The 27,415-nt window shown below is 35.6% G+C and overlaps 2 protein-coding genes across 7 annotated transcripts in view; one reads left to right on the top strand and one right to left on the bottom strand.

Annotated features, from left to right (window-relative positions):
* Positions 1-9,963, bottom strand: part of clic5b (chloride intracellular channel 5b) — a 39,066-nt gene extending 29,103 nt beyond the window's left edge. The window contains 2 exon segments of the mRNA NM_212897.1: positions 6,822-7,181; positions 9,774-9,963. Coding sequence (NP_998062.1) covers positions 6,822-7,181; positions 9,774-9,950 — 537 coding nt within the window. The 5' untranslated portion in view covers positions 9,951-9,963.
* Positions 9,964-17,727: 7,764 nt separating this feature from the next.
* mark3b (MAP/microtubule affinity-regulating kinase 3b) overlaps positions 17,728-27,415 on the top strand; it is a 132,517-nt gene continuing 122,829 nt past the window's right edge. For 5 of the 6 annotated variants that reach the window (XR_012395690.1, XR_012395688.1, XM_068215560.2 and 2 more), the window contains exon 1: positions 17,728-18,358. Coding sequence is in view for 4 of the 6 variants with exons in the window: in XM_068215560.2 (XP_068071661.1) it covers positions 18,308-18,358 (51 nt within the window). In the remaining 2 variants the exon portion in view is untranslated. 6 annotated transcript variants of the gene reach the window in all.

Genomic DNA, 27,415 nt, shown 5'->3' with positions numbered 1-27,415 from the left:
TCTAGATTTTAGGCCAGTGTGCTAAACACTGATTAACCCATTTGAGATATTTACATGCATTTATTTTTCATTCCACAGCATTTGAGCATTCCGTTACATTCCTTTACATCAAAACTACCCCTTTATTAGTATTTGTGTATAAAAATAACAAGTTATTAAATATTATTGTATTTTAAACCTATTTAACATTGAATTAGATATTATAATAAAATAATGCATTTTAAATTCAGCGTATCATATAGTGTTGTTATATCAAATGTTATGTGTTACGCAATATTCTTGACTGTTAGAAATTAATTTGTTTTTTTTTTAAATATGTGATTACTGTACATGTGATAATTTGTCAAACTGTAATTTTACTTTTACTTAAATGTATAAATAATTCAACGTTTAGTTAAATAGTGATACCAAATAGGGCGATTTGGTGTCGCAAAGTTAGTACGTTCGCCTCACAGCAAGAAGGTCGCTGGTTCGAGCCTTGGCTGGGTCAGTTGACATTTCTGTGTGTAGTTTGCAGGTTCTCCCTGTGTTCGCGTGGGTTACCTCCGGGTGCTCCACAAAACATGCGCATGACATGAATTGGGTAAGCTAAAATTGCCCGTAGTGTATGAGTGTGTGTGTTTCCCAGTGATGGGTTGCAATGGGAATGATACCAAATATACATAAATAACACAGTAAGTTAAATATGATTTTCATTGTTACTATTTGTGAAATTTATAAAATTGTATTTAATTTGGCAAAAATAATAATAATAATAATACAATTATAATCTGTCATTTTTTTATACCATTTACTGTTATGTATACACAATAGAGTATAGTTTGTCTTCATAAAAATATTAATGTTATTGTCATTGATTCGGCATAAAGTTATATCAGAATATAGAATAATAACTTAATATTTCAGTGTTAAATGCAGAGAAAATCTGAAAATTTACCATAGTTTACCTTGAAACCAATAATCAGCCCCTCTATCTGGGGTCACCACAGCGGAATGAACCGCCAACTTATCCAGCATATGTTTTATGCAGCGGATGCCCTTCCAGCAGCTGCAACCCATCACTGGGAAACATCCGTACACACTCATTGACACACATACACTGCAGACAATTTAGCTTATTCACCTATTCACCTGTCTTTGGCTTGTGGGGGAAACCGGAGCACCTGGAGGAAACCCACACTAACACAGGGAAAACTTGCAAACTCTACACAGAAATGCCAACTAACCCAGCCGAGGTTCGAACCAGCGACCTTCTTGCTGTAAGGCGATCGTGCTTCCTACTGTGACGCTCATATATATATATATATATATATATATATATATATATATATATATATATATATATATATATATATATATATATATATATACTGTATATATATATATATATTATTCTTGACTGATACATAATAGATACAAATATGGACAGACATAGAGAATAACCTGTTTTCACAATAAAATGATCATATTTTGATCATAATAACATTTATCATAATTTGCATCATTAAAAAAATAAACTAATTTTGTACAAAACAAAAAATACAAAAATTAGATTAATTATTTTTATGATGAAAAAATACTTGTTTTAATTAATCAATTTAATTAGTTTTTTAAATATATACACTTATTTAATTTGTTGTATAATAATAGAATATTAAGATACAAATTTGAACCTAAAAAGTCCTTATTAATACCTCAAGGGTACATTTTAGTACCTAAAAAGTACAAAAGTGTTCCTCTTAAATTTTTTAGGTAGAAATATATACTTTTGAAGTACCAATATGGGCCCTTTAAGTACAAATGTGTACCTTTTGAAAAGGTACCACCCCAGTGACAGCTTGCATACCTTTATTTCTGAGAGTGCATGAAACATAAGACCATGGGTCCAAGGTTACATATAATGTAAAGTGTTACACATTTTATTTGTGGGAATAGCCAAAAATGCATTACACATGCCCGTAGCCCGGGGTGTTCGGTTTGAGTGAACCATCCCCCATGGCCAAAAGGTCCAGAATTCCTTTTAATTATTTTATGTAACTAATTTTATATTATACGATATCGTTTATATAACTAATGTAATATATTTATATTTAATATATTGTAATAAAGTGTAATTTTAAATAACTATGGCCAGTATTCGAATCCCATAGGGCCTCAAAGCCACAATAATGTTACGCGAGTCACGTGACATAACCCACTGAGTGGTAACATTAGAATCTTTGATGCAACATCCATACTGAGTAATGATGTGGGTCGAAAAGAGCAAGAAGGCAGAAAAGGCAGGCAGCGGTGTCATTCTTGCAAAATATTGAACAAATGTTCAAAAAGACTGCCAAACAGGGTAAGGCTAAAGTTACTTACTTCCTAATAGATGAAAATCTGCCCCTATCCATGAGGCTCTAGGCTAACTGGCCACATTAGCTGGGATGTCCTGTATAAGTATGTGTTTTTGAGGCTGTTTGGTCACTTTTTTTTTTTGTTTTCTTCTGATTGGATATCAATCCGATCACTCAAACCACTTCAGATGGTGATCTGAGGTGCATTCCAGATGAAACTGGACATGTCTAATCATTTATCCAAAATTAATATAAATGAAACAAATTTTGACCAGGAGAAAATCTGACCTGCGCCTGAAATGACTGTAGGTGCGTTTTTACAGACAAAATTCTATTAAAACATGTTTACTATAAGCATAAAACATATTCTAATTTTTCAGACCTGTAGCCAGGGGGTTCGGGTGGTTCGGAAGACCCACCCCTCACTGTCAAAGGACCAGAATTTGTCCAATACATCAGCTCATTTATCCTATTTTGACTGCTAAACCATCATAAATTATGAAAATAATCCATCAAAAAAGGCTTGAAGACCAAACGGAATCCTCTGTCGGCTGTTGTTACAGTGGAACTATAATCTGATGTAAGAGAAGTCTTCTGTCACTACTGTAAACAGAGAAAACATTTTACACACTATGTCACTAAAATGCAGTATTTAAATCTCATAGTTAAATAGAAACTGAGGCGTATATAAAGGTCCACTTTTTGAGAAAAAAAGAAACACCCCTTTCTCCAGGCTGGCTACGGGTCTGTTATATGGGTCAAAATGATTTATGACAAAAATTATTATATTAAAGATGATCTAAGCTGGGAAAATTAATGAATAACCATAAAATACAGATGAGTCAAATGTAATTATAACCCAGAGAAAATTACTTCAAGAGTATTTGTTCATTTTGATTATTTTGAAGCAATTTATGTCAGTCTTATATGTTATGGGACTGGCTGTGTTGACATTCGAAAAAAGACAGTTAGTTAAATATTGTTTTTACTGCAATATTAGGTAACCCAAATTCACTCTGGGTTACATAATGTATAACTACGAAAACTGAATACCCTACAATGCAATACTAAAGACATCTTCACACCATCTTCAAGGGCCAAAGGTAAACATGAAATCTGTCCCAAACCACACCCAGCTGACCTTTAGACTCAAGAATGTATCTCCAACCATGTTTTATTTCTTAAATTTAAAACAAAAAGAAATCTAATTTAAAGGGATATTTCACACACAAAAAAATATAATTTACTTACTATTTACGCAAACTCAAATGGTCCCAATCCTTTATTCAGTAGTACAATAAAGAAGATATTCTAAAGAAACCTGAAAACCTGTAACCATTGACTTCTATAGTAGGATAAGCAAATACTATGGAAGTCAAGGGTTACAGGTTTTCAACATTTTTTTAAACATCTACTTTTGTGTTTAATAGAAAAAGACTTAGAACAAGTAAATGATGAGTAAATTATGATAGAGTTTTTATTTTTTTGTGAATTATTCCTTTAAAGCAGTGGTGTAGTCCTAAGAAAGTGGTGTACTATCACACACCAAACCCTAATTTTAAATAAAAGTAGGCAAGTGTGTGTGTGTGTGTGTGTGTGTGTGTGTGTGTGTGTGTGTGTGTATATATATATATATATATATATTAGGGCTGGGCGATTTTTTTCGAATAATGCGAATTTATGTTTTGACGAGGATTTAATTTTATATTAAAATCGAGAAATCGCAATTTTTTTAATAAAAATATTTGATACATTATAATGGCACCAATGTGCTTTGATTCACTCTCTGTATGAAGCAGGTCGCACACCAGTAGCGTCGTGCAGCACCACGCAGCGCCATGCATTTTAGAATTCTAAACATAAGTTTCCTTACACACACCAGCACCGCCCAGCCACGATTCAGGACGCAATTGATATTTTAGCCACGCCACAGAGCGCCATCTGATTAGTTTCATGTTAAAAATCATGCGAATTTGCGCTGGTGTGTGATACTTTAAACTGTCATGTGCGCGCCGTGTCATGACGCTTCTGGTGTGTGACCTACTTGAATGCCTCTCTGGGTTTCAATCATGGTAGTGACAGACTGAATACAGAGACAGGACAGCCTAATTTGACCCAATGCATGAAGTGGTGGGCAGTAAAATCCTACATGACTTCACGCTTTACTAAGTCACGTCTGTGTGGATTGTCAAGACATATTCCCTCATTAAGTCGATAAACTCAATCTCAACATGTATGAACGACATAAAAACCTGCCATGTGAAAATCCGTGCCGATCTTAGTTCGAACTGCGCTGATCTTTTGGTTTGAACATGAGCAGAGGTGAGCAGCTGACAGCTGTAGCAGTGAAAATGAAAGTACCCGCCCCCATGACGTCATTTAGCAGACCTAGTTAAAAACCAGACAGATCAGGCAGCATAATACAGAGAGTGGTGCAAAGCGCATCAAATGATCGATATTTAAAAGGGTGGAAAAGGAAAATAGATTAAATATATTGTTTTATATTAGACACACATCTGGTGCTTTTATTTGCTCCTGCTATACATCCACATTTCACACATTGGGTTAAATTAGGCTTTACAGTTTCAATGTTCAGTCCTTTACTTCACTGTATCGTTTTAAGAAAAAGGCAGCAGCATTACAACCTGTCATTCAATCAGAAGACAAAGTCAAAGCCGAGCTGACAGCCAATCTTTCCTAGGCTCAGCAAAACTTGCAAAAAATACCTCTGTATTCCTGCAACTGCAATATTTACCAGTTTACCAATTGTTGACCAATTTATGTATGGCATGGCCATTAAAAATACAATGTTCCTCAATCCGATGGTTTTTCAAGTTACTTATGAAGAGAATGTTACTTCAGTCATGTTATTGTAATGTTTTAAGTTGACTAGTTACACAATAAAAAAAAAACAAAATAGTGAATCGGTCAAACTTTATTTTAAACCATATATATATATAAATGGCATAAATCTAAACTTACAAAAAATGTACAAGCTAAATTACATATTTCACTATCATAATATGAGTCATGATTGGAAATAATACGATAAAACACATGATGTGTTTTAAAGGGCAACTATTATGCAAAAATCCCTTTTATAAGAGGTTTAAACAGTTGTGTGGCAACAGTGTGTGAATATAGCCAGCGTTTAATGGTTAAATCAATTAATTTTATTTTTTTATAGTCACACTTGATAAAAACAGTCTGCAGAAACACTGATTGACATTCTCCTTTTGTAAGTGTCAGAGGGTGGAATGTCCCGCCCATTAGTGATGATCTCTCCCTCATTACCATAGACAGCCTTAAGTGAGAAGCAGCATTCTGTCATTCTCTCCCTCATTAGCATAGACAGCCCTAATTAAGAAGCAGACGTTTGCCGGTCTTTCCCTCATTAGCATAGAGAGCCCTAAGTGAGAAGCAGCCATCTGCCATTCTCTTCCTCATTAGCGCAGACAGCCCTAATTGGTATGCAGTCGTTTGCCATTCTCTCCCTCATTAGCAGAGACAGCTCTAATTAAGAAGCAGCAGTCTGCCATTCTCTCCCTCATTAGCATAAACAGCTTTAAGTGAGAAGCAGCCGTTTGCTATTCTCTCCCTCATTAGCATAGACATCCCTAATTTAGAAGCAGCCGTCTGCCATTCATTCCCTTATTAGCATAAACAGCCCTAAAAAAGAAGCAGCTATCTACCATTCTCTCCCTCATTAGCATAAACAGCCTTAAGTGAGAAGCAGCCGTCTGCTATTCTCTCCCTCATTAGCATAAACAGCCTTAAGTGAGAGGCAGCCGTCTGCTATTCTCTCCCTCATTAGCATAGACAGCCCTAATTTAGAAGCAGCCGTCTGCCATTCATTCCCTTATTAGCATAAACAGCCCTAAATAAGAAGCAGCTATCTGCCATTCTCTCCCTCATTAGCATAAACAGCCTTAAGTGAGAAGCAGCCGTCTGCTATTCTCTCCCTCATTAGCATAAACAGCCTTAAGTGAGAAGCAGCCGTCTGCTATTCTCTCCCTCATTAGCATAGACAGCCCTAATTTAGAAGCAGCCGTCTGCCATTCATTCCCTTATTAGCATAAACAGCCCTAAATAAGAAGCAGCTATCTGCCATTCTCTCCCTCATTAGCAGAGACAGCCTTATGTGAGAAGCAGCCGTCTGCTATTCTCTCCCTCATTAGCATAAACAGCCTTAAGTGAGAAGCAGCCGTCTGCTATTCTCTCCCTCATTAGCATAGACAGCCCTAATTTAGAAGCAGCCGTCTGCCATTCATTCCCTTATTAGCATAAACAGCCCTAAATAAGAAGCAGCTATCTGCCATTCTCTCCCTCATTAGCAGAGACAGCCTTATGTGAGAAGCAGCCGTCTGCTATTCTCTCCCTCATTAGCATAGACAGCCTTGAATGAGAAGCAGCCATCTGCCATTCTCTCCCTCATTAGCATAGACAGCCCTAAGTGAGAAGCAGCCGTCCCCTTTAGAGTCTTACCTTAACAAAAAGTGCGACCTGTGGTTGGTTTGGGTCGGCCACCTCAGTGGTTTCCTCCGCCGCGGCGCAGCTCTCCATGTTCTTCAAGCTGTAATCAACAATCTCCTCCGGCTCTGGAGATCCGTCTTCAGGCAGACTGAAAGCCATGAGCAGGTCATCCTGAGCCAACGATGGCTGGTCGTCGCAAGGGTCTCCATAGTTCTCTAAAGACGACGATCTCCCAGACCCGTATCCATCTCCATCTCCATTGGACAGAGACGCCACCATCACGCCGCTGTCGGCTGTCTCTTCTCGGTCACTGGAGGCTGAAGGCTGGTCCTCTTCATCTGGAGATGTTCCTCTGGTGTCCATGTAGTCTGGCTGGATGATAGGACAAAAATCTCACATGATACAAGTCATCTCATAGCCTAATTACGATATACAATTGAAGTCAAAATTATTTATCCTCCTGTATTATTAGCCACCTATATGATTTATATATTTTTCCCCAATTTCTGTTTAAGAGAAAGTTTTTTTTTTCTGTTTTTTTTTTTTTGCAAATATTTCCCAAATGATGTTTAAAGCTGCTGTATGTAAGTTTTTGACCCTTCTAAAGCATAAAAATACTATAATTTGTTTGCAGATATTTAAGAAGCACGCTAAGTGAACATTCTTGTTTATCTGAAAAACAATGTTAAAGTCAAATAAACTGCTTTGAAAATGTGCTTTACCTGCTGGAATTTCTTTCTTTGTTTTGGTTATTTTAATACGCCCAATGTTTAACCTATTATATTTCCGCACACTGGGTTGCCTTGATGGAAAAAAGCGTATTTTATTGATTCAGTCAGGAAGGCTCTTAAAGCATGCGTCCATGACCGAAATGCGACCTACAGTGGATAGTAGCAGATTCCAAAATGAGCCGCAGATTCAGAGTTCCACATGAGGTGGTTATTGATTAGCAAATATTACGAACGTCAACCTCAGGTGATCAGGTTACACTGCATCCTTGTCCTAACAACAAGCTTCTAGACCAGATTTTAAGTGATTCTAAGCGATTTGGTTGTTTGCACCAAATGAAACACGACAGAAATTTAATTACAACCATTCAAAAGCACAGAATAGTGCACTTATTGCACACCAACGGAATGGTAAGGTTTATCATTTAATTAATACATATAAAACCTCCGGGTGCTTCGGTTTCCCCCACAGTCCAAAGACTTGTGCGGTATAGGTGAATTGAATTAACTAAATTAGCTGTAGTGTATGTGTGTGCATTTGAGAGTGTATGGGTGTTTCCCAGTAATGGGTTGCAGCTGGAATGCCATCCACTGTGTAAAACATGCTGGATAAGTTTGGCGGTTAATGCCACTGTGGGGACCCCTGATAAATAAAGGGACTAAGCCGAAAGAAAATGAAATGAAATAAGAAGTGCTCAAACTGTTGGCTTTTTTAAATCAATGCTTAAGACACACATGTATACTTTGGTGTACACTTTGAGTTGAGTTTTTCAGTACTAGACTGTTTTTTATTTTATTTTGACTTTGTGAAGCACTTTGGTCAACGATGGTTGTTTTTAAATGTGCTATAAAACATGTCTAAGAAAAATGTTGATATAATCACTTTTATGTAAATTCAATCAAATAATAGTTTATATATTGACCTGACAGCGTCTTCTTTTTTTGACATTTTAAAATATATACTCAAAAATCTGCTTATTCATATGCACTGAAAAATTATTCATTGGATTCACAATTTTTTTAATGTAAGTGGTTGCAAACTATTTATTTGGGCTGAATTTAAACAAACAAAATTGAACATTACTAAATTTAATTAGTTTGATTAGGCCCACATACACTGTGAAATCCTGAAGTTCTAAACAAAGTGAGAAATATGATCACACACTGAAAAACAAATAATGATAAAACTGTGATCTTTTTTCCAGTGTGTGATTATATTTCTGCTTTGTTTAGAACGTTGTGGTGTTTGGTTAAAAATGTAGAAATATAAAATAAATATAGGCTATAAATAATCTCCAAAAACTAGTTATTACAAGCCCAACATATTGCTAAAAATTGCAAAATGTAAACGATGTGCTTGCAAGACTGCAGCTCATGTTATTTTCACTCATGTTACTGTCTACATCTCCTTACACTGAAAGAAACATGTTAACTGGATTTAGCCTACTCATTTTTTAAGGTAACTGATTGCATACAATTTATATGGGCTGACTTTAAACAAACAAATTAAACTAAACATTAATAAATTGTATTTGTTTAAATTCATCCCATATGAAGTGTGTGCAACCAGTTACAGTAAAAAAAAATGTAAATCCAATTAACATTTTCTCAGTGTAATGGCGTGCAATATAACAGTCATAAATTAGCTATAACTATATATGTGAACAATGTATTCTGCGACCCCACGATATCAACTATAGAGCAGTGGTTCCCAAAGTGGGGGTCGGGACCCCCCAAGGGGTCGCGGGGCAATGAAGGGGGGGTCGCCTGGTGATTTCCAAAAATCGATTTATTTTTATTAAACCATAAAAATTAACATATTTTATCCATAACTATACTGAAAATAAAAATAGTCGTTTATAGTTACTATATACTATATAGTTACTATAGTAGCTTATAGTTACTAGTTCTATTGGATTGCGACCCCTGGGGTAATTACATTATATTAAAGGCAGCAATAGCGTCAGATGCATTTTGATTTTATAACATCAGGTTATACTTTCTGGCACATTTAAAGCACTGACACAAATTTAATTGGTGTGTCTGCGTCATTGCATGCAAGGTTTCTGTATTTATAACCACCTTAGAGGATATTGGGGGTCGCGAGTCACTGGCATTGTTATTTTGGGGGTCGCGGGTTGAAAAGTTTGGGAACCCCTGCTATAGAGCATAATATGAAACGATAGACTTACAATTTAATCTGCGCGATATATATTGTCATATATCACAACCCTACCGTGTATTCTGGCTGATCCAGAGTGCTGTAAATCGGCTCTTCTGGAGATTGTTGACCCGCGTCGTGATTCTCGTATTTCGGCTCCGCGTTTGTCGTTTTATCGTACGGTTTCTCGTAGATGTTTTCGGTCTTCTCTTGGACCTGTTCGTAAATGTTTTCTTGGACGTTTCCAGCCATGATGGAGCTCTTCCAGGACTTTGAGGGCGTCTAGAGAAGTCGGAAAGTCGAGCCTCGGTTCTCACCTGTTCGCCGGAAGATGACAGATCACTTATAAATGAACTTTGGTCGATGATTGGCCGTCATAAAATGTGAGCTGAAGTGACCACGCGCTATATGATCTACAATCAACTTGAGGTCAAAAAAGAAGAGCTTTATCTTTAAACTTTATCTCTTAAATGTCTATTATTTTTTTTCAGTAATGGCTACATTTATTGTTTAATATGTTAAAAAATAATTTAGCAAATATATATCGAAAACACTAAAATGTTATTTAATGCATGTACGCTATAATAATAAACTATTATTACAGTAGGCTATTTATTCGTCTTTATTTGCATCAATTAATGCTAACAAAGTCGTGCATTGTTAGTCTGAGGCGGCCTTAGTGATTTGGAGGCCCTAAGCAATTCTCTTTCTCTATAGAATTTATTTTATGTAGATTATAATTATTATTGTAAATAAACTGCATGCTAAAAAGTATCTAAATAAATACATACTGTATATAAAAGTATAATAAAATATTGAAAGTATATTTTATATAATTTAATATTTACCAGAACCTTTATCTTATAAATGTAAAATCAAATGTAATACATTTACAAATAAAACAAGTTCCAACTTACTAATTTGCAACTATTTAAACTAAACTAGTCATTTTGATACATTTTGATATTAAAGGGGGGAAAAGCTAATTTAATTAACGATCAATTCAGCTAAATGAACTCAATAATTGCTGTTTGTGAATCCAGTGTTATTTTATTTGAACAGACCCTACTACTCTTAACGGTTATATATACAGATTTTACAACATATAATAGAACATTTATAAAAAAGCTATATGATTAAATATATAGGCTTTTTGGCATTTGTCAGGGCCCCTTAATTTCTAAAAGATTTTAATAATGTATTAAATGTTGAACAATGATTGCCAAAAATATGTAAAAGGAGTGTTCATTTTTTGTTCATGTAAGTAAATACATTAACTAATGGAACCTTTTAGTAAAATTTGACCGAAATATTAACAAATATACGCACATAAGTATGCAATATATACACACAGTTGAAGTCAGAATTAAATTTAGAATTTTTTTTCTGTTTGAATTTTATTTTCTTTTTAAAATATTTCCCAAATGATGTTTAACAGAGCAAGGACATTTTCACAGTATGTCGAATAATATTTTTCTTTTGGAGAAAGTCTTATTTGTTTTATTTCAGCTAGAATAAAAGCAGTTTTTAATTTTTACGCACCATTTTAAGGACAAAATTATTAGCCCCTTTAAGCTACATTTTTTCAGTAGTCTACAGAACAAACCATCGTTATACAATAACTTGCCTAATTACCCGGACCTGCCTAGTTAACCTGATTAACCTAGTTAAGCCTTTAAACGTCACTTTAAGTTGTATAGAAGTGTCTTGAAAAATATCTAGTCACATATTATTTACTGTCATCATGGCACAAGTAAAAGATCAGTTATTAGAAATTAGTTAAAACTATTATGTTTTAAAAAGTGTTGAAAAAATCTGCTACATTAAACAGAAATTGGGGGGGAAAATAAACGGGGTCTAATAATTCTGACTTCAACTGTATAATAGTAGAATTTTATTTGAATATAATTGAATTACATTATAACAGTTGAATGTAGTTGAATTACATATAATAGTTGAATTATTATTTTTAAGATATAATTGTTTTAAATTCAACTTCAAGTTTGTTGTGCTTTGTGTGTGTGTGTGTGTGTGTGTGTGTGTGTGTGTGTGTGTGTGTGTGTGTGTGTGTGTGTGTGTGTGTGTGTGTGTGTGCGTGCGTGTATTTATTTTTGTGTGTTTATTTTATTGTTGTGGGAATTTCAAATAAAGAGACTCTTACTGATCAAGAGACAAAGTCTTACAAGGTTAATATCCAAAAATATTTTATTCTTTGCAAAAATAGGTCCATCAGTCATACAGGAACACCGGTTGCTGCAGAGTGTGACACACAGGCTAAACAGACACCATGGATTTATCTTCTTTCCCCTGCTTAAAGGTCCACTTCGTCACAGATCACAACCAGCTCTCTTTAGAGCATTCCTCCTCTAAGAATCAAGGTATTTCTTCCAGGGTTTACACTTATTGAATGCATATGTTTAAAAGCAGATGATCACCTTCTTGTTTTTGTACCTTTTGTATCTTTTCTTAGGAAGGCAATATGTGATGTTTCTAGTAAGAAAGAGAACTTTTATGTTTGAGTAAGAAAAATGAATTTTTCCATCACATGTAGTGTTAAAGACAAATTAAATATTAAAACGGTTGCTTTGTTGTTATTTTGTGTAGTAAATAGCTATTTAATTTTTTAAAAATAATAAAAGTGATTCATTTGTATAATATGTGTGCTTCTATCCATTTTTTATTTGATCACACCACTGGTTTTGAACTCATTTCCTACAAACTGCAAAGATAACAAATGGCATGTCAATTGTGATAGTTAAGGAAATGTAATGTACGTTAAGGAAATATGTTCACTGTTATAAGCCAAAAATAATTTCTGTATCTTAAATATTGTTGGCAACATCATATTACTTTTCATTTTATAAGACTTCGCTTTACATTTTCACCTTAACCATGGATCAAGAGCAAATGTGTCAGCAGAATATCATAACAGTGAGTCGCTGCTCCTTATGAGTCATTTGCGAACAAAGTCCAGAGAAGAAGTTTATGTTTAAACACAGATGTGTTTATTCTCTGTGTTTTTGTGCATGACAAAAACAGTCTGCTTTTAATTCTGGCTAAACCATTTTATTTACTGACTAAATGATAAAAGCATTACTCAGAACTTTAAAGAATCATGTTGATCAATTTTCTTGTTGCAATTATTCCTAAAGCTTTAATCACCAATTTGATTAGCTGCTAAAAATAGTTAATTTAGGCTATTAAAAAAGTAAACAAATTCTCAAATGAATTCAATTGCAAAAGAATTCAAAGATAAAATAAGTAATACTTCACAATAATGTCTTATTAAATGTAAGGTAATGCATTGAAAGATATATTTGCTACAAGATGCAAATAGTTACGTCTTTTGGTTTTAATAAATTATTATCACTCTAAGTTTGTTTTTTAAATCGGCAGTTTATTTTAACTGACTAATGCAGAGCATCTAAATGGAGCATTACTGAAAATTGTTTACGAACATGAGGGCTATAAATAATTTAAGAACAATTTCACAATCAATATTTCAACCTTTTCCAAGCCCTTGCTGCTGTGATAATGACAATTAATACGATAATCATATAATAATATTCTTCAAGACCTTCTTAAATTGAAATTATACATAATTATTACCTCTGTGTAGGATTAGGATACAACAAAAAAAGACAATGATCTGTTATGACCACTAGGTGTCAGTGAACGATCAATAAAAGGACAGGGGTTCCCAAACTTTTTCGTATGAAGGGCCAAAAACCAAATATCATTGATTGTCGTGGGCCGAAGATAAATATACCAAACTATTACATTAAAGTTGCCATGGGTAATTTCCTAATTCTTTTCATGATAAAAACAAACAAATAGAAAAAAAATACCTTGAATCGTATTAACTAATGCAGGATAACTTTTTTTTTTGCAATAAAAACATAAGCAATAACATTTATAACACAGTTTGATGCTGAATACATTAGTCAGGCAGAATCTGCCTTTTGATTCATTTACTAAAGTCTCTGCATTGTCCTCTATGCACTGTATGTACATTTTAAACTAAATCTGATTTATTTACACCATTTAAATTGAATAATTTAATTTCAGATAGCTTTTTTGTAGCTTAACAATAAAATAAACAAATAAAAGGTTACATTTAATTTAAAATGATAATCTCTAAACCAATTCAAAGGTGACCATGGGGCAGCTTTGGCCCGTGGACCCTAGTTTGGGTATCTCTGGTCTAGAAAATAACCCAGCACAAAAAAAGGCCTCAAACCACCAGGTTAAGGTTATGTTTACTGCATTTAAACATGCTGGGAAGATATCCCAAGATTATACATTTTTATTAAAAATAATAATAATTAGAGACAATGTAATGCATAATGCATTTGCTTTTGCATTGTTTGAGAATCATTAAAAGCATTTTTCATATTGAATGTTTGGAAATAATTTTTCTTTGGACACCCCTCCCTTAAAGAGACAGTTCAGCTGAAAATCTAAATTTAGTCTATTTACTCACCCTCAGTGGTTGCAATGCAAACCTTTATGTTTCTTTTTGTATTAGATATTTTCAAAGAATTTTTGGAAACCAGTAATCACCGATATCCATAATAGGAGAAATATACTATGTAAGTCGATGGCTACTGTTTTCCAACATCAGTCAAAATATCTTTTTTCAAGTTTCTAAGAATTTTCATGTTTGGAAGAACAAACTCTGTAACCTTTGCTATGCATCCTTTTGAAACCTTTAAACTAAAAATCTAATTAGATACAATGTAATACTTGGTTTTGCATTCTTTGAGCATCTTTAAAAAGCACATTAAATGTTTAGAAATCATTTTTAATCAGTCCATCTCTGAAAAAACAAATCTGAACTCATAATTAGTAATCAAAATGTCCTTTATTAGCGTTCTTTTTTACAGTAAATTTTGCATATCATCATTCTATTCACACACACACACACACATATCAAGTTTAAACAGAGGCTGTTTATTTGGAATCACGTGAAGGAAGTACAGTAGAAAATGTCAATTTAGTCTCTGTTTACTCACCGTCAGTGGTTGGAAACCTTTATGTTTCTTTTTCTATTATAGATATTTTTAAAGATAGTTGAAGACCAGTAGTCATTGACATCCATAGTAGAGAAAAAATACTATGTAAGTCAATGGCCACTGGGTTGTCAGAATATCTTTTTATGGTATCACTTTATTTTGAAGGTCCCTTTAAAGCATTTTGTTGAATTTTAAGATACATTGCATCTGCATGCCAACTAATTCTCAATAAATTATAAGTAGACTGTTGGGTTAGGGTTGGTGTAAGTTGACATGTACTTACAAAGTTTCTTATAGTCAGTTAAATGTCTGTTGAAGGAGCAGTATCAGCAGATGTTAAGCTGTTAGACTACTAATACTCAAATGAGAAGTAACTGGCATGTAGTTGCAATTAAATTTTAGTCAACAAAATGTGCAGCAGGGACCATAAAAAAAAAGTCTACCATTTTTTTAAGTTTGTAAGAATTTTCATGTTTAGGTGAACAATCTCTGTAACATTTTGCTGTGCATTCTTCTGTAACCTTAATGAAATCAATATGAATTTTACTGTGCAAATGTGTTTCTCTTTTGTATGAGTTTGTTTCTGTGTAATTGAAGAGAGGAGAGGCCACGCAGGAAGTGCTCAGCTAGAGGTGCGGCTTCATCCTCTCTCTGTCAGAAACACAAAACACAGCAAAATAGCCTTTGTGGCTCTGTCATGTGTTTGTTTGTGTGCATGCACCATCTGTCATGCAGCGTGAGATGTTTTTCCCCACTAAAATGCTTCTTTAACCTTTTATATTTGTCAGGGCAAGTTTTAAATGTTAGTAAAACTGTTACATATTTAGGGCAGGTCAATACTGAAGATATGAGTGATGATAATAATACAGTATGTACAGGGAACGTCGAAAGTTATATGCTCAAGCAAATAAGCTGATGAGGAATTTTTATTTGTGTTTGAAGCAGGTTAAGGTAAACCTGTTTAGAACTTATTGCAGTTCTTTATATACAGCTCCTCTGTGGTATACTTTTTAAAAAGAGAGAGAGTCTAGATAAGCTGCAGGTTGCATACAATGATTGTATGAAAATTAAAAACAGATGGTGTAGTGCAAGTAAATTATTCTGTAAGGTAAGAGTGTGATCATTTTCTGCTTTGATGAGAAATTTGACCTATAAGTTTATCTGTGGATTGGAGAATAATTTTTAAAGATTTAATTAGGACAGGAAGGTCTGACTTTGCTAAGACTAAAGTATTGGCAATTAACAGAAATAATGTACAGTATAGAATATAAAGTCGTGGTGCAGTGGAAAAAGAATTCATATTGTGTATGACTCCCATCAGCTTGGAGGACTGCATCCATACATCTCTGCAATCACTCAAATCACTTATTAATAAAGTCATCTGGAATGGCAAAAAAAGCGTTCTTGCAGGACTCCCTGAGTTCATCAAGATTCTTTGGATTTATCTTTAATGCCTCCTCCTTCATCTTGCCATCGTGTCTGGTGACTGGGCTGGCCAATCCTGGATCACTTCGACCTTCTTTGCTTTCAGGAGCTTTGATTTGGAGGCTGAAGTATGAGAAGGAGCGCTATCCTGCTGAAAAATTTGGTCAACTAGAAGTCAAGTTATTATTTGTTACTCTTACAACTGATATCGACAACAAGACTTTAGGTAGTGTAAGCTCTGTCAACCTGGTATAAAAGAAACAGACAGAGATAGATAGATGGGTGGGTAGGTAGTAGGTAGGTAGATAGATAGATGGATGGATGGATGGATGGATGGATGGATGGATGGATAGATAGATAGATAGATAGATAGATAGATAGATAGATAGATAGATAGATAGATAGATAGATAGATAGATAGATAGATAGATAGATAGATAGATAGATAGATAGCATTTTTATTTATTAGATAGACTAAAGAATTCAATAAACTGTAATTTTTAAAAAATAAAAATAATAATCAATAATTTAAATGTAAATAAACTATTCTTATTTTTAAACTCATATTGTTTATAAAAGCATAATTTATAGAAAATCTATCTATCTCTCTGTCTGTCTGTCTGTCTGTCTATTTATCTGTGAGATTTTCTTTTCATTTACCGTTATTTGTTCAAAACGGTTCATATACTCACCCTTAAATTAATCCAAACCTGTAATATATTCTCTTTATAATCGAGAAAATAATACTGTGGAAGGCATCGGGACTAGCAACTGTTTGATTCTCTGCAGAAGAAAAAAATTAATACAAGTTTGTATCCGCTGCATAAAACATATGCTGGATTAGTTGCCAGTTCATTCCACTGACAACCTCTGATAAATCAGAGAGTAAGCTGAAGGAAAATGAATGAATGGAATATAGATAAAGTTGGTTTTATATTCGGATATTCAGACATTCTCTTTAATAATGTCATTTCAGAAAAGTATTCTTTGCAAATTCTAAATTGGGAAATCTTATTAGCAAATGACAAAAGTACAACATCACAGTGAATTAGATAGTGTTAATGTTGTTTTGAAGTAATATTTGCAAGCTAATCCCGATTAAACATTCAAAGTAACATGGTAAACAATATAGAGACTGCTAAATGAATGAATGTGCGAATATAAAACCAAGTTTACCTCTATATGAATGGAAAGATGATGGCAGAAATGTGATGTGGTGGACTATCATTGTAAAAAAAAATACTACACAATATTGTCCCACTCCCAACACAATAATTTTACAGTGGATTACTATAAATATTTAAGTGGATTGAACATAAAACTGCTTGTTCTAAAGAAAAAACAAGAACTGTGTTTTCAACTCGTTTCAAATAAGTAGTTTGAACAAGTCATTTATTTAAGTCTGATAAGAGTTTCCCACAGGATCTGACGATAGAGCACTGCCGCTGAGTTATTTTGCCGGGCATTTTTTTGTGCGACAGGTACATTTTTCTCCTTAGTAATCACCCCAGCAACAACAAACAGCGGCGCGCCGGCCAATGAGCTCTAGCAGCCGCCTCTGTCCTCACTTCCTCCGGCTGCGCAGCGCTGGGTTTGGCTTGGCACCATCAGCCAGCACGCAGCCATCTTGGACGGAGCTCTATCTAGACTGGCAAAACCACACTCTTCGGGATGGGAGGAATTTAATCAACCTGGAGTGATTTAGAGCAGATCGTCTGGAGCACATGAACGAGACCGCGCATTCAGAAAGCCTATATTAAGACCCAGAACCGGTTTGAAGCGGACGCCCCCTCCCCTTTTTTCCTTGTCTGAACGCTGTGTGCAGTTTCTGAGGGGGCCTGGGAATTGTTTGTGCTTGAGTTTTACAATAGGCACTTCTCGCAAAGTTTTTTAAAGTAATCCAGGACGATGGTTTGGTTATGACCTGTCGGTTGCCAGGTCTTTTGCGGAGAGTTGCTGCTTTGTGTCGCCGGTGACCTGTTGTGTGCCGTTATGCGTCTGGATACGTTATTGCATTAATCTTGGATCTGTTACTCGTGCTGGAATCTGGTTTGGATGTCGATCCACTCCATGGTCTTCATCAGCTGGTGTCCGGCAGCTGTCCACCCTGCGAACTAAAGGTTGCTGTGATCAGACTCGGGTCCACTTTGGAGATAAAGACACATTAAAATGTCAACTAGAACACCACTACCTACTGTCAATGAGAGAGATACAGAAAACGTGAGTATGAAAAGAGTTCGTTGGAGTGTTTTTTTTATCCAAATATTTATTTTTGCGAATTCTAATGGACTTGGAAACTTTAGAGTGAGCTTTGCGCGTTAATGAAACTGTTAATAGGGTTGTGAATGTAATGTTTGTCCTGTGTGGTTTTTTACATCGCCAAGTAAGCAAGCGGTGTGACAGCTTTTAAGGAATAAACAGCAGGGCGCATTACGGCGTGACTCTCACGCGCAGCTTCACTCCGCAAAAGAACTGTCAAGTCACCCTAGAGCGACTTCCTGTAACAAATATTTCCTATATAATGTTACAAAGTAACACATCAGTGATACACTGTAGCAGTAGTGTTCAATAGTGAGGTCAACTTGGTTTATATTCGCACATTCGTTCAGTGAAAATACTCATTCAGTGACTAATACCCTTTATTGTTTACAATGCCAGTTTGAATATTGTACAAGCATGACTTCAAAACAACATTAGCACTACTTAGTTGACTGTGAACAATGTTTACTTTGATAGCCATTGGCTGCTAATTTGATTTTCATAGAATTTGCAAATACTTGTCTGAAATTGTTTTATTAAGGAGAAAGTCTGAATATGCAAATATCAAACCAAATTTACCCCAATGTGTTCATTAGTGATACTATTTCCCCTTTAATTAAACTGTTTCATGTACAGCTACAGTATAGCATCGATTCCTGTAGTGTAAAAGTTAAACGTTACTAAGTAATTCAACATTTGTAATGCAACATTCATTGATGCCACAGAGTGATACACTCTCAGATTTTCAGAGTGATATTGTTACTTTTGTAACTATTTCTGCTCTAAAGGCAGTAAATAAAGTAATATATTCAAATTTTTGCCTATGTTGCTCTTTGAAAAATAATAATATAACACATACATTTACATAACATATCCAAGTAACATAAAATTATTTTTCTGACTTACAATTACTATATATATATATATATATATATATATATATATATATATATATATATATATATATATATATATATATATATATATATATACTCTAATACAGGGATGTCAAACTCAATTGCTGGAGGGCCGCAGACCTGCACAGTTTAGTTCCAACCCTAATTAAACACTTCTGATCAAACCAAGGCTGTTTTTCAATTCCAAGAACGCAGATAACAGACTTGCGTTCTTGTGGACCGGTGTCCTCGGAAGAACGAACTCGGGAGACCAAGAGAACAGAGAGCTGTGAGAAATGTGATGCTGCGTTCTTCCTGATGGTCACGTGACCTTCACGGGTTTTAAATGGAAAATTATTTTAACATTACAGCATTCATACAGCAATTTTCTGTTTTCCCCCTTTTCAAAATATATACACTGCATAAAAAACATTATAAATATACGTTGCACAGTATAAATAAAACAGATTTTAATATGAATTTCAGCAAACAAACACCCTTAATGTGTTTATTCCCTTGATTAAGATGTCCATGGTAATGTTTATATTCACCGTTTCATTTAGGGGAACTCCTGAGGTAAATACGTTATCTCTCTGAACTTTAATAATAAACCCATATTAAGTGCTGCGCTTCCCACCTCCAGTCGCAATGACTTCTGGGACTTCTAGAGCAAGTTCGGTGCTCAAGTCTGCATTGGTGCGTCCTCGATATCAAAAACACATCCGGGAAGTTTCACGCATCCTCTGTTCTTGTTGTCTTGAGTATTGGAAGTGAACTTTAGCAGCTGATTTGACATTACACGAGGACACAAGACTGCTGAAGAAGGCATATTGAGAAACAGCCTAATTGAGTCCTTCAGGCTTGTTTGAAACATACAGGTAAGTGTGATTGAGCAGGGTTGGAACTAAACTGTGCAGGGCTGCGGCCCTCCAGGAATTGAGTTTGACATCCCTGCCCTAATAGGTACTGTGTAACCGTTATTTCTATAGTGTAAAAGTCTTTCTGCTTGATTAGGGATGCTCCGATCAGGATTTTTAAAGCTGATACAGAGGTTCGATTCCTTATGATTGAACGATACCAAGCGATTCAAATGCTTAATGCTTTAGGATGCATAAAGCACATTTTCCCCTCCAAGTATGATACCTAAGTGGAGATTTTACTAAGAGAATAAATAAATAATGTTGCATATAATCCTTTAAAAATGTCAAGAAAATAGGCCTATAAAGTTCTGTTTATTGCAGTAAGTATCAGTGGAAAGAGTACTGTAAATTTATGCTTGGGTAAGAGTACTATTACTTGCCTAAAAATGTAGTTCAAGTAGAGTAAAAGTATCTGTTGTAAATATTACTCAAAGTAAGCCCTTTCAAAAGTACTCGAGTTGTGAGTATTACGCTATAAAAAGCTGATGCATTTACATGTAATTTGTGGATTTGTGTAAACGTAACATTCTGTAGTGCATTTAGTTATTGTGCAGCAGGCACACAACGTCATAAAACTTAAATATTAGGTTAGATTTAAGTTGTGATATCGGGTGACCAAAATTCCATGTCTAGCCAGCGTCTAAGGACAACGTTATTTTGATGTCTAATAACAACATCAAATGACATTGATATTTGGTTGACTTTAGGTTGTGTCGTCCTCCTAAACCAACGTCATATTGACGTCAAACACTGACATTTATTCGTCAGGTATGGCAACCAAAATCCAACGTCTGATAAACGTCATCATAACGTCAAGTTGTAATCTCATTAGATGTTGATATTTAGATAGTTCTGACGTCAACCTGATTCTCATTTCCAAACATAATGCAACGTCTCCACGACATCACGGTACAACTTTAATCTGACGTCATGTAGAGGTCTTGTGCCTGCTGGGTGTTTAAGGCTATTTCGGTCATCATGCAGTAAACATCTGTAATCTTCTCAGAAGTGACATGCATCTAAACAGACTCTAGGTCATTGCGTGTAAAGACTTTTGAACATTTTCTTGGACACTTATAATGCTTTTAAACAGTTTGCTGCAATTATAAATCACCATGTCTTGCGGTAGTTCATTATGATGTGATTTACATATATGTGCGATTTGATTGGACAGGAATCACAGGACTGAATATTCTAATCTACATAGACAAGAAAAATAAAGTAGTGACTGCAGGTTGAAGGAAAGTATTGGCATTAAAAGTAAAGATACATCACTAAAAATGGACTCATTTGCAAAGTAAGTAAAAAGTAAAAGTACACATTTTTAAACCTACTTAGTAAATTACTATTCCTGAGAAAACTACTCAATTACAGTAGTTTGAGTACTTGTAATTGGTTGTTTACACCACTGATAAGTATATTACAAAAAGTTATATCTATTAATTTAACCTAACAAATGTAATGCTTAAAACATCAATGTGTTTCTTGCGATCTGTTCTCTTGCTCATCCACTCTTGTCGCCATGATTTCCCTTAGCAGCTATGAATAGGCGGGAGAACCGCAAATCTTCCGTCAGAGGTCATAGGGTTGGATAAGACACCAGTCACAGCAGATCGAAACACTGGATATACAGTACAATGGTTGCAACATGAGAGCATCTCTCGCGAGGGCCATGCCAATAAAATGTATGAATAGAGGTCGCACCACGTCAGTATATATTTTAGCTGCTGTGTTGGGAGTGCAGCACGAACCATGCGTTATTTATCTTCTCACGTGTTGTAGCACTCCCGGGTGTGCACCTGCATCTCTGTGTGTAAAATCGAATGAACACTTGCGATCGATTCATAAGATTGGGGAGTAAATATTAACTTTTAATATTTTCAAAAACAGTGCAACAGTTTCCATTACACTGATACAATATAATATCTTTTGTGCTACTGAGTGACACCATGATGCATATTTCTTCTGTAGTGATTGTCATAAAAAAACTGAATCATCTATTTATTGTCTGTTGTGTAGACACGGTCACTGTTTAATAAGTTTTATTGTCTTTAGTCATCAGATCTACTCTCTCATGTCGCGTGTTGACTACAGTAATACTTTGACTTCCACATTTGTTTTTGTTTTTTTAATGAAATACTATCTTCCGTTCATACATTTCATCATTGAGGATATCCAAAAATAGTATAAAAATCACGTCTTGTTCTTGTGAACTCAATCTCGTGTCTCGTCACACTCCTACTAATCATCTTGTTTAAGTAGGGGCATTGCATTGCTTATTGTAACGATATATTCATGGCCAGAAAATCCCCGATGAGCTGACGCACTGTTTACTACTGAGAGTATGCACGCATGCATGCCAATAATAGTGAACAGAACTTGCATAATCCTTAAATAATAGGTAATAAAGTTGTAAACTAACTTGTTCAGTTTGTTGCACAGAGCAATCGTTTGGGAGTAGCACGAGAAGTATGATTTGCATGAATGTTTTTTTTCTCAAAGTGACTTGAGCCGTACTCAGCAGTGAAAGTGAAACTGGCGCGCACATCATTTAAATGATCATATCGCATTTTAGAGTTATGATTACGACAAGCATTTGATGTTTTCTCTTTCATAGCGAACACAAAGTGTTGTGCATGAAAATTAATGTTTATTAGTGTCATGATAGCTACTCTAGCCTTTATATTGTTTAACATAATGCAAGAGCGAATCTGACAAATGTCTCATTTTAGCAGCGAAATAACTTGTTCTAATAATGTTTTTAATAACAAATAGTAAGCATTAGGGATGTAACGGTATCAGAATTTCACGGTACGATAATACATCGGTATGAATGGCACGGTAGGGTATTTATTGAATAATTTACAGGAAAAACAAAACTAATGAAAAAACTTGAAAAAAGTGGCTAAAGTGTTTATTTACCTTAGCACTGAACATATCAATGACATACAAATTAGCCATCTATCTGTAAGTTTCGAAACAGGAACTTAAATTTTTTAATTTTAATAACAAAAAAACATTAAACCATATATAAAAAAAGTTTCAATTTAGTATTGTTGAAAACTCATCACATTCAACATTTAATTACTCACTCACTTGAATAGAGATGGGTTTTTAAGGAAAATTATCATATAACTATAATCTGGTAAAAGCTGGGATCTCTGGGCTTGTCCCCTGCAACAGAAAAAAACCCCTCTCATTTGGGACTGAGGTTTCTGGGACAGAGAGAAATGATTTAGCCGAGGTTGACAGCAGTGGGTAACATTGTGCATTGTCTTTCCACCACTTGAGAGGACAAGCCATGAGTGAGATAGAGGTCTCTTTGCGGTACAAGTCAATGTCTGCATCAATCTAACAAGTGTGCTGTGTTCTGCAGTCCCCATGACTGTTTTTAGTCGTATTCCCCGACTTGTATTTCACCACAGTCTGGCAGTGCCTGCACACAGTTTTTTTCTTTGTCTGTCATCTTTTCTCCTTTTTTGTATCTTTTTAGAAACAAACCGAAATTCTTCCACACATCCGATTTAAAACCCGCTTTAGGTTCCAGCTCTTTTTCTTCCCCGCTACTAGCAGCACACTCCATTTCCGCATTACTGGATCTGTAGTGACAACAGACTGCAAAGGATGATGGCCACGCCTAGGCTGATGGGAATTGTAGTTCCCGCTACCTCCCGTTCGCTTCATTCGCCTAAGCAAACTTTTCTCAGAAATATAGATTTATTGAGTCATGCGCCTACGGTAATATTGAAAAAAATCAATATTGCGGTATGACGGTATTTACAATATTGTTATATCCCTAGTAAGCATATATCTCAAACATAATAATTTAACTTTAGAATAATGAATAGTTGTATTCTGATGTCATCACTTCAACAGCCTGTTAAAGTCCACCAATCCACGTCTATACAAAATGTTACATTTGAACCAACAGTAATCTACACATCGGCTTGATAATATTGTTGTTTTATCATATGTTAAAGAATAACAATAATAATAGGTTACTCCTAAATTAACATGTATGGAATCGTGAGAAAAATTGAGATCTTGATTTTAAGCCCTACTCAAACTCTAGTGTGATCTCGGCTTAAGGGTATTTCCGCTACACAGTTAAAAATAGCAATATTTCCAAAACAAGGTAAGAGTGTTTCCACTGTCCCATTCAAAATGTGAACTAGACCAGACCAAACTGCCTTTAAAGTAAAATATGAATGTATAAGAGAAATGATGTGACTGATAATTGATCATTTTTTATTTATTTACACTTTTTCTATATATTGTCAGTGAGTACATTTATAATAGTACAATACTCTAATTAAGAGTCTACCATGTAAACAGAGATTTTTGAAGACCTTTATGACTAAAGTATGGTGGCCAGGAAGTGCAAAACAACATTACAAAGTGTGAAACAATTTTACGAAGCTCAAGACAAATTTAGTTTTGGAAAACATTTTTACCTATCATAAACAATTACATAGAAAAAAAACTAATTTACCAGTCCCGAAACAAATTTACATTTTAGAAAAAAATTAAGATGCAAAACACTTTTACCAGTCCCGAAACAAATTTACAAAGACAGATTCTTTCTGGAAAAGGAAAGTATCACACACCGGAAGTGACGCGGTAAAAAGTGTTGTTGTCGTTGGTGGTGAGTGCAGTAAATTAGTGTTGTGGAGTACATAACGTAAATAAAGTTCATGGTGACAAACATGGACTGCGAACAAAGGATGTTTTACCCGTTTTGTGGCAAACACATGAGCAGCTTTACGTGTGGTCAGTGTTTGGAGGATGCGGACCAGACGGAAACACCAGACATACAGTACTGCATCAATGTGTTGAATATTTTAATGAGGGCCACTTGTATGCTGTAATCGTGGACATGATGTCAAGTCTACAAGGTGTAAACATCTGCTTAAAATCTTTAAAGTAAACTGAACGAAGCCGGTGTTGTGGTTTAACTGGTGTCCTAGTTAACTGGCGACCCTTTCCAGATGTAATCTATTCCCATTTGCAGATTGGCAGATTTGTCACTTCTTCACAGCAACAAAGCATGCCCATACCAAATAAAGATCCTTATTACTTGGTGTCAGTGTCATAGTAAAAATGATTGACTTTAATATTTGTGTGGCAGAACAGTATATAACCAAAATTAACGTAAAGAAATAATTATAATTTACATGTCATCAGTGGCGTACTCGCACTATGCTATCAGAACCGTGCCCAGGCCCGTCTTCCTAGTCGTTTGAGAAGTGTGAGTTCTCTGAATCGGGCTCAGGCACGGTTTACTTGGCCAGCCCTGGGCTGGTTGGAAGAGGTGTGCCAGAGCGCTGTTCACTTGGGCTCAGGTGGGGTACGCTTGTAGTGTAAGTGTATGCCTGAGCCTGAAACTGAAGACGAGACGTGACTGTTTAGGGATTGTTTCATGTGTGTTAATAATAATTCTTACTGTTTAATAAACGCAAACTGTCGACGCAAACCCCTCACTGCACGACAGCTGCACCTTCAGCAAACCTCCTAATACCTGCAGCACGAGGACTTTATGATTGTTTATGAACATGAAAAGTGGCTGATCTGTTCGGCAAAATATTTGACTGCGTGTTACTGCATATCAAACGACTAAATCGATAGAACGATATAAAGAAATCTCCACTGTGCAGAGCGAGAGCGCTTCTTACTGAACAGCGCATCATCGATGACTTAAGCGTGCTCAGGCCCAAATGCGATGTTAGTGGCCGTCGGGGGAGACGGGAGGGGAGACGAGGGTGCTTTGGCCCGGTTCAAGGCAACTGTACACCCTTACTAAGCTATTCAGGACTACGAGTTGAGGTCGGTTTTGATGTCTTTATCAGTCAACATATGTTGTGCTTTGGTTGTTAACTTGTTTCCATGTGCCTGCGTTTACATGCTTCTACAAACTCTCACTCAGATATTTTCTCAAAATAACTCTAAATGACATAATGATGTTTAATGCAGTTGGTCAAACCACAATTTTTTTTTATAGCTTTAGACTCGTGTTAACCTCTGTCTACAAAGTCACACACAAGCTGCTATTTTCTGGTGTGTGGTACATCCCGTGTCACTTCTGGTTAGAGGTGTGAACCTATACTGGTCTCACGGTTCGGTTCGGCTACGATTATCATGACTTCGATTCTGTTCAATTCGATATCTAGGTGCATCACGGTGCATTGACGATGCTTTCTACAGTGGTATATTTTAGGGGGGAGGCTATAACAAGCTGTCTATAAACACACAGCACCACACTGTCTCTCATTCAAACACACACAAACATAGACAGTACCAAACAAATAAACAAACACACACACACACACACACACACACTTAAGCCCTCGCAACAGGGAGAGCTCGCGCTGAGCGGAGCAGAAAAACGAAAAAAAGAAGCATTTTTCCGACGGTCCCTTACTGAGAGCTAATCTCAGCGCGAGCTCTCCCGGCTAAACACATATTGCGAGGGCTTAAACAGAGCAGTGCTCGTAATGTAGAGCGAAAAAAAAAAGACAGCTGTGAAACATAACCAGCTTTGTCTTTTTGTAGGAAACACACTTTAGATCTTTTTAGGGTAAGAGGTTTTTGAGTTATTGCCGTCTAACACTGAATGTGTGTCAAGAATATCGAAAACAAAACCAACTGAACTGCGCTCATTTCTGGCGCCCCTCTGGATATACAGCGCCCTTAGCATTTGCCTATGGTGCCTACTGTATGCCACGGGCCGGCCCTGAGTTGGCTGAGTGTTGTAAATACTCGCGCTCACCTCCCTCGCGACAGAGTGCATAGGAGATAAATGACGTCAGTACATAATAACCGGTTATGATTATTACTGAACCGATACAGAATTGTCCGCGTCTGCATCGCGGTGCACCGAAGAAACAATTAATTTTGACACCCCTACTTCTGGTGCATGGTACACTCCCTTTCTGTTAAGACATTTTTTTGGGGGGGCTTTGTAAATTTGTTTCTGGACTGGTAAAACTGTTTTGCATCTTGGTAATGTAAAATTGTTTTTCCTAAGTAATTGTTTATGACAGGCACAAAATTTTCCAAAATATTAATTTGTCTTGAGCTTTGTAAAAGTGTTTCACACTTTGTAATGTTGTTTTGCACTTCTCGGCCACTGTACTAAAGTCATAATCGAACTAAACAGAAATGCAATTAATACGTGGAGTTTGTCTATTATTTTTTTTTTTTTT

This window comes from Danio rerio, chromosome 20, assembly GCF_049306965.1.
Source record: "Danio rerio strain Tuebingen ecotype United States chromosome 20, GRCz12tu, whole genome shotgun sequence".
Taxonomy (NCBI): Eukaryota; Metazoa; Chordata; class Actinopteri; order Cypriniformes; family Danionidae; genus Danio; species Danio rerio.
Note: the sequence above shows the minus strand (reverse complement) of the source record. Positions and strands in the feature narration are given on the sequence as shown.